This window comes from Polyodon spathula, chromosome 25 (genome assembly GCF_017654505.1).
Source record: "Polyodon spathula isolate WHYD16114869_AA chromosome 25, ASM1765450v1, whole genome shotgun sequence".
Taxonomy (NCBI): domain Eukaryota; kingdom Metazoa; phylum Chordata; class Actinopteri; order Acipenseriformes; family Polyodontidae; genus Polyodon; species Polyodon spathula.
The window spans coordinates 18230039-18247191 of record NC_054558.1 but is presented as its reverse complement, the minus strand read 5'-3'; the positions used below and the strand labels follow the sequence as shown (position 1 = coordinate 18247191).

At 37.0% G+C, this 17153-nt stretch overlaps 1 protein-coding gene across 1 annotated transcript in view; it reads right to left on the bottom strand.

The window, feature by feature from the left end:
• The window catches only part of LOC121300355 (transmembrane protein 132C-like), a 113693-nt gene extending 107371 nt beyond the window's left edge, over positions 1-6322 (bottom strand). The window contains exon 1 of the mRNA XM_041228916.1: positions 5479-6322. Coding sequence (XP_041084850.1) covers positions 5479-5557 — 79 coding nt within the window. The 5' untranslated portion in view covers positions 5558-6322. The remainder of the gene's footprint in view (positions 1-5478) is intronic.
• Between the last annotated feature and the right edge of the window lie 10831 nt (positions 6323-17153).

Below are 17153 nucleotides of genomic sequence, written 5' to 3'. Positions count from 1 at the left end.
TACTACACAGTCTAGTAGCCAAACTAATCAACAAAGTCTTGCAATTACAGTAACGGCTGGCTCTTGCACAATAATACAATATCTATTTTTATATTGCGCCTTTCATAGTGGGCCACCATCACAAAGTGTTTTACAGAGGTAGGCTGTGAACTGCGCATTATACGCAGAGTCACAAGGAGCTTAAGTGACTTGCTCAGGGTAACACAGTGAGTCAGTCAGGGGCAGAGGTGGGATTTGAACCGATAATCTTCTGTTTACAAGCCCTGGACTTTAACCACTGGACCACACTGCCTCAATAACACACAAAGTAGCGCTAGAAGTCTGGTTAGAAAACGGTAAGCAGTTGATACTTTGGTATTACGGCCTTCAAGAGCAGCTCAGTTACTTAATATGCACGTTAGCTGCTGACATACCACACCTAATATTATAAGACAACATTAATAGGCAATAATATCTGACACATAGTGTTTTACTTAAAGAGTTTATAGAGCTTTCTGACCATTGACATACAACTTATGTTTTTCAAGTCTCTGACGGTAACAAATGACTGTGAAGTTTCACATTTAGAGAGTTAGACACCCTAATTTAGTCAGGAAATTCCACTGTACCGGGTAGTACAGGAAACAGGGAGCTTTGAGCACCTGAGTTTGTTTCCATACAGAGTAAATATAGAATACACCTACAGCCTCTTTCCACCCCTAGTACTGTACTCAGCTGAGGAAGTTCAAAACATACAACTATCTCACAGGTTATATTCACAGTGAAATCACTGCAGTGATTTTAAATACTTCTAACATTTCCAAAGCTGCAATCTGGTGTCTGACAAAAAAAGGAAGAAAGGAAAGGGGGGATATAGATAGATTAAGCAAAAGAGAGAAAAGGGTGGTATAGATAGATAAAGAGGGATGAAGAAAATAAAAAGTGGAAGAGAGAGAGGGGGAAGGGAAGATTATCAGCAAGAGTGAGAAATAAAAGGGCAGATATGGAGCAGATATTTTTTATGTGGAAGAATCGGTCATCAACTGCTATCTTAAATAATAATAATTATCATTGCATCCCTTTGAAATCTTCGGAATCTTTTGAAAACCACAATAATGTTGCATTATGGAGATTACATTCACTGAGAGACCCCAATTATCCCCTGCAAATGCATGACGGCTGGTTCCATATTCACAGTGAAACAAAGGGGATTTAACAGCTGTCTTTATAATCCATTTCATCTGACCGAGTCATCCGCTGTACTGCTTTTCCAAAACCCTTTATCTTTTGCACCGTACCCATATCTGGTCCAACAGATTCTGACACACATGTACCTGTTTATGGCATTACAGGAACCCATAGCAGTGGAACCTCTACTGTTTAAAGAAAAGCTACACTTTCTAATCGTCAGCACTTTTCTACAGCCTACAGTCCATTCAGGCAATTAAAGAGGAAAGGATGCTTTTTACTTGATCTGAGGCACCTTGATGTGAAAGTCAGGATGATTAAAACTAAGGGTCATCATCTCCCAGGAGCCTGAAGAAATGATTTGAAAATTCACTGACTGCCTTCGCTAGAGCTTGAGAACCATAAACACCTGCCATGCAGAGTCTACTGAAAACTTTAAATAATAATATAATAATAATAATAATAATAATAATAATCTACTTGCCCCAATACAGAATATAAGGGTGAGGCTTTCACACAGGATATATAACTTTGTTCATATCTATCTCTATCTGTCAATCTATACACACTTCACTATGTTAGGTATTGCCCTGGTGTGGGGCATGTTCTCCTTGTATATCCTGGGGCATGTTCTCCTGGTATACCCCGAGTCCCTTGATCACTCTGGAAAGCTGAACCAATGCCATAGTTCACTTACGGACAATTGCTCAAGCCCAGCCAGCAATGCTGCACCTGATACCTGATAGCAGTGGCTGCTTTCAATGTGGTAAAGAGCCCATCCACCTGGAGTCCATGCCAAGGATTTTTGTCTTTGTCCTGGTATTGTAGATCTTAATATTAGCACAAAGTTTTGTTTTTATTTTATTTTAAATACATTTTTGTTGTTGTTGTACAACGTTGAATTATAAGATTTGTGATATAGCAAATCAATAATTTCCTCTGATTAAGCGATTTGAAAAAGGTCAACATTAAAGATCACTAATACAATTACACATAAGCATCATCTGGTAAAAGCAATAACACATTTCATGGCAGCTCCCAATAAGGTTAAATCAATTGTACTAGGATTTCACAATTCGATTCTGCTCTGCATTTAAAATATACTCCACACATCACATTTTGTTTAATCTTATCAGCCACGTATCAAATCCAATTACCTTGGGGCCGCAGATGGAACACTGGGAGGATTCTTTGACTCGTTATTGTTCAGCGTGACCCCAAATCCCAGAAGTTAAATGTCGAATGATTAGAGCATCAATTCCCCTTCCTGGCCACCTGAAGCCACAAAACCTCAAACAGCAAAAATGTTAAAGATTTGTATGCAGTACGGATAAGTATCTTCTCAGTTCTATACAGTATTGTGCGAAGGACTTTAAAAGCTAAAGAGACCAAAGCTTGGATTATATCAAAATGTAATTTACGAAGCATGTCCTAGATATTGTAATGCCATAAACTTCCATATTGATTTTTTATTTTTTTTTTGCTTTGTGTAAATGTGTTATACTAGGTGCTCTATTTCAAGGACCACAATGGGAGATTAAGTGCTCAGAGTACTTTTAAAAGATTCAAAATCAGTGATGGGAGGGTGTTTGCTGCTTCTGCGACTCCCTACAGTTTCAGAAACTTCAACCGATTTGAAAAACGCGACTAGCAGAAATATATCAAGCTAACAGAGGCACCTACAGGTAAACTTTTCTCTCCATCAGCTTTAACTCCAAATTTCGTGCCACAGTAAAGGGTAATTACAGGATTCCATAAGTGTCAACACAGGTAGGAGAAAGGTACCCACAGACCAATGCTGGGTGAATGAGAAGTCAAGGCCAGTTTTCTGGTTTCTTTCCAGTGAACCCTGCACGAAAAACCCTGCAGACATTATTGTGGTTTTACCTCAGAATTCTCACAGAGTGTTCAGAGGTTATGCCTGATCTTGTACTACAGACTTTGTCAGGCCTGCTATGACTCTTGTGCTCCTGAAAATAACGCAGTAATGCAGCACCATTTCATTTAATGTACATAAAACAAATGCCAAAAGAAAATGCCACAAGAAAAAAAAAAAGCTATCAATTGACTGAACTCTGATAAGATACACATTCACCGTGACAGAAAACCTTCATGTAAGTAAGGAATGGAAAACAGTACACAGCCTCCAGGGTATCATGCATGAGATTTTGTGGAAGGACAGCTTTGAATTTCTAGGTCTGCTTTCTTAAAAAAATAAAATAAATACAGCACATTTACGCCAAACAAAAAGGCAATTATGAACAGCCTCCGAATACCCTACAGCATGTGCTCTGGTCTACAGATTTAGTGCTCGATCTTGATTGAAGCAATCACAGTTATTTATCAACCAGCATCATTAGTTGACACAGTTCATTTTCAAAGCTGTAAAGTTATTTTGCCTTTGCATTTGCTTCAAGGGCACTAAATCTCACTTGACAGTCAGCACTTGAAAACTGCCTCAAAACACTACAATAAAATTTAACTTTTAGTTAAATGAAATTAAATGTAAGGTTAAACTTTTTTCAATTTGTCTAAAGAAAGTTACTGTAGATGGTGACCTCTTCTGACTTTTTTTTAAACAAACTGAATAACAAACCCCAAAGGCTATACTGGTTTTCCTAGCTCTATTGGTACAGAAGAGATTTGAATTAACAGAATAATGTCCTATATACCTACTGAAAGCAAGCTTTCTAAAACCTTATATTCCTGGTATACAGTAATGCTGTTTATATTCTAATTGAATATCAAAATCACAGTGCATGCAAGTCTCCTTAGTCATTTTTGTTATTATAAACTGGAGATGAATTGAAGAGACCTTTTTATATCTTCTAAGAAACAAGTCATGCTGATTATTTTGAAAACAAATTCCTCTTCATTCAGCAGGGTGGATTGGCATCTTGCCTTACAAACATAATTACCCAATCACAGTTTAAACAGCATGCACTATTAAACCCACATTGGATATATTTTGTATAAATAACATACCAACAAGCAGCCACACAAATATCAATTACAAGCTGGAAAGCCCTTAACTTGGGGCAGCAATCAAACACTCTATTTTCACTTCCAAGTTGAAGGCCACTTGTACCGTCATGGTTGAAATGAAGCAGTTCATGTATCAGTAATGCACAGAAGCTGCATCTCCCTGCTGCAAGTCAGTTTCAGTCGCAATGGGGAATCCAACAGACATGGGGCTGATAGTAGACACCATGGCTTGCCATAACCAAGGCTGCACTAATAACAGAAGATGCATGGCTTGCCATAAACCCCCCCCCCCCCAAAAAAATGAATTTTTGAAATACGTAGGACATGAAAAATATCAGCCATGTGGAAAAATCTCGATCCATCACCAGCAGCCCCCTCCCCAAACATAACCCAGGTGATTCACCATCAGCACCCCCCAACAAAATCCTTGCTAAGCCACTGCATTAAAGGTATGAATCTCAAATGATTGCATCTGTGTATCCCAGCACAGACCTCCTCAGCCGTATTCCTCTCTGCAACAAGCAGCTTTCCTGATGTAGCCTTCTTTGAGGTATGTCCATCACTAAAGCACAAGGATATTCCCACATGAACTGGGAATCCTAGTGTCTAGACATGTGACATGTGTGGCCATCTGTGACTCAAGCTAAATAAAGATGTATTAATCCAATGTGTTGGTAACAGCTGAGTGTGAGTTCAAAGTTAATATTTTTTTAAAAATCCCTGATATTGCAAAAAGATGCTTGTAAAGCAGACTGTGTATGCTCCATATACCTGAAAGAAACTGGTGATTTATGTAACTTCTTTCGACAATGTTCTCCTCTATTTGAATCTGTCTTCTTATATATTTAACCACAAAACAGTTTTTGAGTTGATTGATGTTAAAAACAAACCAGATGCATTCATTTAGCATATCTGACCTGTAATCCAACTTGGAACATAACAGCATTATGGAAATGGGAACAGTCTGCAACCACTGACATTGTCTTAAATGATAACTGGTTGAGAAAGTACCGTGTGTGTGTGCGTGTAATAAATATATATATATATATATATATATATATATATATATATATATATATATATATATATATATATATATATATATATATATATATATATAATGAGCCATCACACAATTTGATAGAGTTGTACTTGGCCAGTGAGTGATACGCAATAACATGTTTTCTGAATTAAGCTCAATTAAGCAGTTCGGTTAAGCAAAACGGTTTATAATTCAGTAATTAATCAATTTCACAAATCCATATTAAAAAGGTTTATAAGGTAAGGCTTAAACTTGAATAAAGACAAATCGTTATCTCTTCTTACCTATACAGAGAATCGCTGTGAGCAGCTGCAGTGTGCAGAGATGCAACATGTTTCTTTCTGCACACGGGAAAACTTCCATTATGAAGCTTGGAAAAGACAGGTCGCTATACTGCAGGTTAAAAAAAAAAATCACTTGCACCCAAATCTACAAAGAAGGTCCTTTGTTTTCTAGTGATGTCAAAGGCTAGAGCTAAGCATGTGTTCCGAAGTTCCCGTTACTTTTTCTGCGCCAGCTTTCATCATTTCCCCCGTCCTTGTGTTGTATGTTAAGTGTTGCGCTTATTTGACATCTATCAGGTTTTTATATCAGAAAACAAATTTGTTCTCCGATGTTTTCCTCATCGTTATACATTATTATTTTGCATTTCATTTTATAGTACTTGATTAGAAAAAAAAAAAAAAAGTAACCCGAGTCGTTTTTGCAGCATGATTTGTTTTTATTGTACTCAACTTTATAATCTGTTTAATCCTTGGAAGCTTGTGTTTGTCGAGCTAAAGCAACGGGTTCAGATGTGTCAGAAAATAGCTCAAGGGTTTTGCTTTGAAAATGTTTCCTTCATCGACTGTCAGCACCTCCGTTTGCTTATGCGATCTTCATTTTGATGGACAAAAGCTGCGGCAAAGTTTTCTCGTGGTTGTTCAGAGGTGATTTTTATTCTCTTCATTCCCTAGAGATTCTTGTGTATAATCCCGATTCTCTTTCTTCTCTCACCACACACACGCACACTGAATACGGTTCAGGCAAGTGTACTCGTATATTTAAATCTTCACGTCACTGTCCAGTGACTGGCTTGTGTTACGGGCGAGATGCTTTTCCTGTGATACTGCCGCTTTCATGTCAGTGAATAAACCCCGAACTGCCTCACAGGGGCAGTGTACTGAAATGTATTAATGTGTCATTTCAACAGTTTCTATGTACAGTTCCATTTTAGCTTATATGTGCGTGTGGCTTAGCATTATTATTATTATTATTATTATTATTATTATTATTATTAGAATTAAAAATACATTCACATCATGTGTTTTGGGGTTAAAATAGAGAAAAACTCGCAGATGCTGGTACACCCTATAATCAAAAAAGTTAATGAAAGTATACCCATTGCGTGATAGGGTAGTAACGGGAATCATGCCCGCAAAACATAAGGGCATTGAACGCTAAAGACAGCCAATCAGGATTGGCAAAAACCAAAGGGGGTGGGGCTAAAGGGGGTGTGTAAAGAGAGCAGGCCAATAGAATCAATTGAATCCTGAGCAGATTCTTACATGCTGTGTGTTAATGTGGTTTAACAATCTGCAGTGGTTATCATCGCCGTACAAAAATGCAATTTAGCAGCATAGCACGGTCTGTTTCTATAGCTGTTACACCGGGCCAACTAATTTATCCATTGAAGAATGAAAGACCGCGCGCATAATTAAACACACATGTGCACTCGCTTTATGCAATGCTGCTTCATAGTTCTGTCAATTTCGTGTATTCATTGTGCTTCGCGCTAATTGAGAAATGTGTGGTTTGAGCTCGACTTTTTTGAGAATGAACGATTCTCGGGTCGAAACGCACAGGCCTTTACGATGTTGAAAAAGGCCCATAGACCCATAAACTAACATTACTTTAACACAACTATTTTCTTCAGGAACAGAATATACAGTTACAGGTAACTTATAATGAAACGCATACAGCTGCACTGTAAATCATATGTTTTAAACCCGTTGCATGCTACTTATTTTGACTATTTTTGTGCGTTTTATGTATATTCACAATCAATTTAAATAAACACCAATGCGCCTCTAAAATCTGTTGTATGCGGTTTATGTTAAATTTGGGTTTATAATGTTTGAGTAAGTCTCATCATTATTGTGTCCCGTGGCAATGTATTTCAAAGTAATCCACAGTTGTTCTGGAAACTCTTAGTTGGACCATTCTAGAATGGTTTAAATGTTCACACTTCTGGAACGTGTTAGGTACCCTATCTGAACTATTTCAAAACCAGCAACAATACATAATGTAGAGCAGGGCTCTCCAAATCTGGTCCTGGAGGGCTACTGTGGCTGCTGGTTTTCGTTTCAACCAATCTCTGTTACTTCATTGAACCAATTATTCTCTTAATTAGTCAAGATTAAAGGGGTTCCAGATCTTTAGCCATTGATGTAAAAACATGCTGGATAGGGGCTCTCCAGGACCAGGGTTGGAGACCCCCCTGATGTAGGTCATATTTATTTGATGTTGGTAAAACATGTTAGTCTACATGTCCTATGCCTTTGAAGAAATTTTTTTTTTTTAAAAGTTTATATTTATAATGTTCAGTTGAAATGCGCAGGTCTCACTGTTTGAAATTGTAGTAAGAGGATATACACCCGCACAATGAGAGTTGCTACTTGGCTGACAGAAAATTATATTTATTGCACTGTGGGCCTACTAAAAATCCTACTCCGAGTCCAGTAATATAATCATATATAAAGCTTAACCCTATACGTGTCAGTGCTTCTCAGTATTTGAAAAATAATGTTCTCAGAACTAAATCAAAATCTGAAACTTACTGATAACGTCATTTTTCGTGTTTCCAAAGTGCCGTATCCAAGCAGGCTCACAATTTAATATATCACTTGACTGCCAGTAGAATGAAAACAAAGATGGGTTAGTTTACAAAGAGTTGATCCTGCCAGCCAAATTAAAATTCACATTTTAAAAAGAGATTCCCAGAAAGAAGGAACAGAGTCGTTTATGGTAATAGCTGCAATTATTTTTAATGTGGTAATCACTAAAATGAGAAAATTATGTTAAATTTTAGAAACTCATTTCGTGTTTCAATCTAAGGCTTATTACAATGTGTACACAGTAATTGTGCTCAACGAGATTATACAAATTAAGGCATTTGAGCAAATATTTTCCGTGCTTTTCTTTTGTAAATTGTTTTCCTCTGTTATTTCAGCATATGCTTACAACGATGGTTTCAAATATACTGTACTTCCAATTTTATATATTTATTAATTGCATGGTCATCTGTTTCAAAAGACATTTTGCGTCCTATTTAATATTTGCAGTGCATGGGAATATGTTAATAAACTCATGCAGTCCATTGCATTCAGGGTTGCATTTATCGGCTGTAGTCATAGTGTCCTTTACATTTGTGTATATCGAGATATATAAAAAGAAAGGTTTAAATAACAAGCATGTAAATATAAAGTGTACAGTATATACGGAAATCAGTGTAGCTTTGTCAGTGAGTTCATCCTTGCAGTTGTGAACCACTGTTGTTACTTTTCATATCTTTTCTTCCATGGCTCTTAAGGGATAAAACATTCTGTCACTTTTATGTTTAGCGAGCCCAAAAGTACACAGCCTGGTCAAAGGGTGGTTTTCTGACACACAAAAAAATTGTTTACCTGTTTGATCCGTTGCTTCTGGTACAGCTATTGTTAATACCTTTGTGCAAACCAGCACTGCCCCCTTGCGGACAACGGCTAATTTGTTCTTAAAGGGGAAGGCTGTTATTGTGATTTTTTTCAGTCAATAACTTACATCACAATCTCAGTGTAGTAAAATAGTAACTGTAAGAGTTACCTGAGCTAAATCAGGGTTTACATATAGTATTAATAGCCTCTGAAGGCTGTAGGTTGTAGAAGTAGGAAGCTGTTCACAGAGGCCAGAAAGCTTCAAGGATGGAGGAAGCTTACAGTAAGAGTGCTCAGAAGGGTAAACAATGGAATGTAATTGAAACATTCACCAGGGAATCATATTTTAGAGTAAAAAACTGGACATGATTGTGGGATACTGCATCTTATAGTAGTCAGCACCTTCTAGCACTGGCACTGTGTTTATATTATATATATATATATATATATATATATATATATATATATATATATAGATATATATATATAATATATATATATATATATAAAGCATATTGAGGCAACACATGTGCCACTGAGCCACTTGGAAACCCTTCATCTTGTGTGAATCTGACTTGGAAATAAAATAAGTGGCAGATGGTTTTAATTCAGGTGACAGCAGTATGAGTCTACGTTACCACACTCGTCATCAATACAGGTTTGATTCATTTTGACATGGAGATGGAACAAAGCGGTTCACAGCCCACAGTTTATCCCCAAATAAGCTTGACCTTTTTAACCCTTTAGTCCTTTAATTGAAATTCATGCTTTTCAGACATCGCTTGCTGTTAGTTAACTGTAGGTGATGAAGGAAAATTGAAATTCTGTTAACCACAGAAACCATTTCTATCCATGCCTTCAGTGGCTTGTAATTTATAATTAAGTACACAAATCAATCTCTGCTGCTTGGGCTACTTTTAGTGAGGTGATGTTTGCTTGGCCTTGGCTTGAACCTACGTCATCAGTAAAGCAGATCACAAATGCAAGCGCTGAACTTCCATTGATCTCAGACAATCAGGTTGTCACTCGTTTTATATTGCATTGATGCAAATTTTTCATTAAAAAGCAAAATTACGTGCTGGGTGTTTGCCTGCAGCCTTATCAACATGACGTCTGACCTCCTCAGATCTCAGAAGTAGCTTTTGGCCGATATCAGCACTTCCAGTTCTAGTCTTTGTCAATGAAGTAAGCATGCCAGCAATTACTTCAATCAAAATTGAAGTAATTATCAAATGCATACAAGTCACCTCCTTAATTACACTGTAGCTTCCAAACAATTACTCAGTCATCACTATGTGATATGAAAAGGTTACCAAGCTGTTTAATGGCAATATGTGCTCTACCTTCTCAAATGTCAATTAATAACCTGGCTAGTCCTTTGGCCTAACCTACTGTCTTTGTTGACTTACTGACTAGAGGCAGTCCAAATCTGCAGGAGAATATGCAAAAAACTGCAGATTTTAAGTAGATATCTGCAGTGTTCTGCGGAGCATTTTATGTGTTTAGTATTTGTATAAATCAAGGCTTATAAAAATGTAAATCAAGTAAACATAATCATATCAAACAATTTATTAGTTTAATACTTCCAATTTAATATAGCAAGCGTTTTTGTCAGATGTAGCTACAGAATATGGTGAATCTGTGGGAGCCTGCAAATTCTGCGATTTCCTTTATCCAAGCATTCGGACTACCTCTATTTATGACCTACAGGAAGCCTTGATAAATGTTGCTGTTTGACCAGTCTCTTCATGCCAGTAGGCTTGCTCATTATTCAAGTTGTGTCTTAATGGCGACCCAATAACATGATCTCTCCAGACCGCACGTTGTAGCAAATTGAAAAAGGTGCAGCAGTAGCACACCAAGGTTCACTTCACCAGGAAATCTTGAGACTTTATTCTGCTAGTGTTTAACAAGCTGTGTATGGTCCATTGAAGCTTGTTGAGCAAGCAAAACACCACAAGAGATATGCCTCTAACAGCCACCTGATGTGTTAGTCAGAATTCATTATTAACGTCAGTGCAGGCAATGTTCCCTTCGGTAAAGCAAGGGAAGCACTGCTCTCTAGACAAAACTATAAAGCAGTCAAAGGGTTAGGGGGCAAGATGGTGCACCATGCTACTTCACTAGCCTCTCGCTCCAGAGGGATCTAATCAACAGCCAGTACGGCATTTCAAACGCATGTCTCTATCAAATTCTTGACTTCTTCTTTTGTCATTTAGGTTGCTAGCCATACTTTCTGGTTTTCTCATTTAAAACAGCAATACAGTATCATTGCCATGCAAGGGGCTTTTGATAAATCCATCAACAAACACTAAGTATGTTTGCATCTGCTGTAGAACCATATTGACCTACTGTGAAGTGAATTGGATTAATCCTTCTTAACATACTATTTATTGAAATTTAAAATGCTAAACTACAAGTCACAGGTAAATTGATGCAATGGAAAAAGCTGTAATTCCCTTATGCTTGAGCGAATAACAAATAACACCAGTCTTTTAATAGCAACACCGAGGATAATCACATATTTTAGAATTATCAAAGGAAAGAACTAATTTGATCCTTCATATTTAATTAGTTTTTCTCTTCCTTTTATTCAATGTGAAAACAGCAATACCGGTGTAACGTCAAACGTTGCTACTTCGTCACAATTTGCCACTGGTAGCAAAATATGACATGTAATCATCAAATTGTGCTACCTTCTCAAAATCTACTATCTGTACCAAAATTTCATCTGTAGTTATAAAAGGGTTGTTTCATGATATCCAAAAAAAAAAAACAAAACAATCCCGTCAATTCATGTTAAGTAGAACCACCAATTAAGTCATTGAAAATATTTGTGTATATATATATATATATATATATATATATATATATATATATATATATATATATATATATATATATAAAATCAGAACTAAAATAGTGTAATATAATTTACTTTACTTATTTTTAAACTAGTATCAACAAATTGATCAGAATTCATCCAAAACAATAAGTAGCAGTTTCCTCAGTCTTAAGGAAAAAAATCTGGCCATGAGCAGTGCAGGGGGAAAATAGACTGGGCATGCGTAGTACACAAAGTAGGAATATTTGATAGGGAGCATAAATTGATGTGACACCAGTAACTAACATCAGGATTCCACGTTGACTGCTATCCTGCAAACAGCTAAGAAAGCTAATTCTCGAAATAAGCAGCAATTGTAAATACTTCACTTCCCTGGTATATTCATGAGGCATTTGCATAAGACAGCATGGCAATTAGACGAACCTATAATTCAGCCTACAGAATCTTACAGCAAGGGTTTATAGTGCTGTAATTTGGAGCCATTTATTTTCTGACAATTTCTGTAAATATTTGCATTTGCACATCTTTGCTTATTGATGTGACTTGCAAATGAAAATAATCATAAATGCATGAATAGTAAACAGAATGGCAGTAATTTGTTTGTAAAAATTATTTAAAGCAGATTTGAGAAGATAACCCTATCTGGGATAAACAAGGCATAATGAGAATATTTGCAGGTTTGTGACTTGCAGGTAAAGCCACCAGCCAACCAGTGAATCTGGGGCAGACATGGTATTTAAGAGGCTATGGCATCTGTTTATCAAACTATCACTGGCTTGACAAAATCATCACTTGTACGACACTGATCCAGATTAGACATTTTTTATATATAGACAGTTTTCTAGTGTTCCATTCATCTCATACGGGACTTTCTGCAACACTTTTTTGTGTGACAATGCCCCTAGGTAGTCAAGGACAAGGATCTTAAATGGGAAAGCAAGAATTTAACAACTGCATGCCACTATACATTACTAATAACTTTCCTGAGCTTTAATGACCTTTCATTAATAAATACAAGTCTGTTCATATTTTATGAGATTTCTACGTCAGTCTTAATAGTAGCACATCTGCCCCCTTGTAAAAGTTGTGGTCAAAAGCCAATCCCACAGCTGGCAGGCTCGGCCACACTCACAGAGCGCCCCAATTAGCAGCAATGAGGTCTGTGTTCTTCAGCATTGTGCACAATCATCTCAATTCCTGTATAGCCAGAGCTTTTAACAGTCAGTCAGATAACAGCAATAGAGAAAAAGGATACAAATCTTAATAATAAAACAGACATTAGAATCAATCTGATTGCAAATGCTGTAGAAGGTAAAGTATTAAAGTATCAACTGGTATTACAGGAAACCATTTACAGTATTTAAACAAGGCAGGGGTACTGGTATAACTGTTTATTGTACTGCTACGCACATTATTTCAGTAAAAGCTGAATTAAATAATCATCCCTACAAGGCAGAAACTAAGAGATAAGAATGTCTGCAATTCAGTCTCTGGTTGAAATGCGTGGGATTTGCAATTATCAATATATAGATTTGTTTCATTACATACTGTATAATTAATGCACTGCGTGGTCCAGTGTTTAGTTTGAATATTAGTGCCTGTGGATTCACAGATTGAGAAAGTAAAATCTATTGTTTCCATCTGCACAAGGATGACTATTATGAGGCTGAAGCCACAGACTATTGAAAACACCATGACTTGCAAAGGGTTTTTACAGAACAACAATAACATTTCCCTTTCAGGTGATCTTTACACTGTATTCAAGCATACTCAAATGACACCACTGAAATGTACAACATTAACAGAGGAATGGGGAAATCAAGTTCCTGCAACCCATTCAGCTGCCTTGACGGAATTTCTTACTAAAACTGACAGCTCAACAATATGCTCTGAGTAAAAGTGGAAACACTTTGACTGATCTGTTCTCCAGGCTTCATTTTCACTTTGTTTCTGGGGATATCTATTTACCCAGTCGGCACCATACAGATTCATTTCCTGTGCAGCGGGTATTAGGACTCACAAAGCGGGGCCCTAGCACCTGCAGCAACAGATAGTAGATCTGTTGTGTGGTGGCAGGATGAATGGACTTTTTTCAAAAACAAAAAAATGTTACTGGCTAGTAAAATAAATTGCTCCTTTAAGTTAACCTGGTTTCCTGTAAGCATACTAGCAGAGAATTGAAGGAGGACCTATAGACTCAGATGAGGCTTGGATGGATACCTGTAATAAGTCTGATCAGCAGCCTAATCATTTAATTAATGCATCTCTTACCCTGGCTGAAACCAATCAAAAAGTTCTTACAGGTCCCCGAGGGGCTCACCTGGTGAAGGCACAACAGCAAGGTGTGCAGGGTGAGTCATACAGTTGGGGGGAGCACAGGTGCTCTTTGCTGGGGATTTCACAGGGGTGTTCCACTGTTTAAAGGGTACATAAGGACCTTTTTTATTTTATTGTGTTACATGTTCCCATGTGTTGCTACAACTGTTTTTAGAAGGTGTGTGTATTGTTTATTTATTTTTATTTTTTTTTGTACATTTTTCCCACTTTTTTAAACTTTTAAATTGCATTCCCTGCCTCAAAACTATATTTCCCATCATCCTGCTCACTGGTAAATCCATCTGTTACATATGTGAGCAGGAGGACGATGGGAAATGTAGTTCTGAGGTAAATTCTGGTACATGTGAAGCCATTTTGAGGCAGGGAATGCAATTTAAGTTTTAAAAAAGTGGTCAAAATTTTAAAAATTACAGCAATACACACACCTTATGTAAACGGTTGTAGCAACACAGAGAACCTGTAACACAATAAAATAAAAAGGTCCTTGTGTACCATTTTAAGAAGGCCTTTGGTCCTGAATGTAAAGAGGCAATTTGCTTGGTCATGAGATCACTGGCCTTTAGTTTTCCAGACCTGTTGTAGGGATGATGAATTTACAGATATATTACGAACAGGATTTTGGTCAAGATTATGTCAGCGTATTGGTGTCAGGATCAGCCACATAAACAAAGCAGATAAACATTTAAATACAGTATTTCAATGTGCTAAGTGTGATTACATAACCATAAACCCACTAACTAACTTTTCATATGAACTCGATCGTTGATTTCTACCCTCCTAATTTGCATTGTGTTTACTGATGTTAATAAGGGGGGGTCAGCAAATTACCCTATCGAAAGACACCTGCGTGATTAATATAAAAGTTAAATGATTGTGGTATTTAGATCTTGCATTGCTTATGTAAGAGATACATCATTCAAATTATGTTACTGAGTGATGTTTAAATAACGTTGCTGCACCATAAACATGAAAAAAGCTCCCAACTCGCTGAAGACGAAGTGATAAAATAATTAAAAGTTGTCAATCAGCGTGACACATTTAAAATAAAAGTTGATTCTGGATAATAAAACACAGCAAAGGAAATCAAGTGAGAAAGGTCAGAAACAATCAAGTCGGATGGTTTCATTAAGAAAGTAATTGAAAAAGATAACCACAGCAAGTGTAGATTTGCAGACGTCTCTGACCTCCATTAAATGCAAGCCCCTGTGTGCTACAAAGAGAGTATTCTTTGGTAATCAAATACCTCAACTTGGAAATGCCAATATGCAATTTAAATGAAGAGTGGATAAGGTTCAAGGAAACTGACGAGAGGCAGACAATGGGTGCCATGCATTCAAATACATGGGGCGTACCTGACACATGCCATGCATTACAAAATATGTTTGCTTGACAAGAATATGAATGATGTCGTTCTCAATGAAACAAAGCTATCTGCTTATTCCAGGACTACAGAAAACACAGTTAGTGCAGATAACACTTTTATACAGATGAATAACTCATCACAGAAATAGATACTAGAGTAGAAGAGCTATATCTCTGGAAAAAACACATGTATACCACAATGTGCGTATGCAAATCTATTAACATCCAATGGCTGGGTGGGTGTTTTGGGGGAACACGTTGTTCATTTTTATACCACAAATGTAAGATGCACATATTTCAGGTTTAAACACATACACATGTATTGTAGAACAAATTAAAAGCCATTATACGTTAATGCTGAAGAGTACTGCATACAAGAAGAAATTATCCGAGATATTACAATTAGCTTGGGAAGGGTTCGCTGCAGGCAGGTGGTAGTTAATTAGAAAGAGGGAAAGCCAAGGCCCTTGTATACAGCAGATCATTCTTGCAGATTAATTTATTACAAGATTAAGATTGACTGGGGATGGGGGGGGGGGGGTCTTGAATCACAGCTATCTTAAAATAAACATTATACTTTCTATAGTCAATTTTCCTAAATTATACCACTAGAAAAATCTATAAAAGACAGACTAAAGACTTTCCAATCCCGTGCACAACAAAGCAAAAACAAACAAACTAACAGCTGACGTACAATTGCAAGTTACATCTAACTTGGGCAGTAGAGACAGGGGAAGTTAAACTAGTCTTCCCTTCAACATAATAATTTAAGCATATTCATGAAACCGTTCCCTGACAGCGCTAATTTGCAGTTCTCTTGAGTGATCATAATGCCCAATTTGGGACGGTGCATCAACTCATTCTGAATTTTAAAAAATCGTTGGGATTTTTTAATTGCTCTGAATTTGAATCTATAATGGCATTTTCAGATTAAGTCAATAACACAAACATGGGAACAATGAGGGAGGTACTAGTTAGATTATAATTTAAATAAAATAATGGAAATGAGCTGCAAAAAAACCTAAAAAATTCACTTGTCCGCACTTTATTCCCATTTGGCTTTCATATATTCTCTCAAATTGCCCTGCAAATGTATACAGCAGACTGTCACTAATCAAACCTGCTTCGTATCATAGGTCAATGTGGGTTACCAGGGTTTCAGTTATCAAGAGACAACTGCCCGAAAATAATAAACACCCTCTTAAGCTGCAACCAAACCCACTGAATTGATTATAGATAAAGCAAATGCATGTGTTTTGTCTAATGTAGTTTAGTTACCTTTTGTTCTGGGTCACCTATTCTATCCCTAAATAAAACAACATGGTAACTTTGTGCAAGTTCGCTGAGTAAAGCAGTCAGCTCCTCATCTACTAAGATCATAAAGGTGAGATGTTGTGATCATGCTCGCTTCTTCAATAGACTTGTCTATCTTTGCAGTCCCTCTCCTAAGTGTCAATCACGGAGTGTCCCTAGCCTTGGACCCCTGCAATGACAACCTTAAAACCCTACATATGGAATGAGAGTTTAAACATGATTCTGCACTTGAGCCAAAAGAAAACTCTGCAGTGCTTGAGGCCTCCAAGATGGAGATGAGAAAGCCTGCCTCTGTTTCATTTCCTTACTAATTCTTCAAGGGCTGACAAATAAATCCCCTTTTAAAAGGTTGCTAAAAGGTTTTTAATCACTTGTGTTCAGCTATTGCTCCGATGCAAATGGACCAGCTTGCCATTTTAGCGGCACA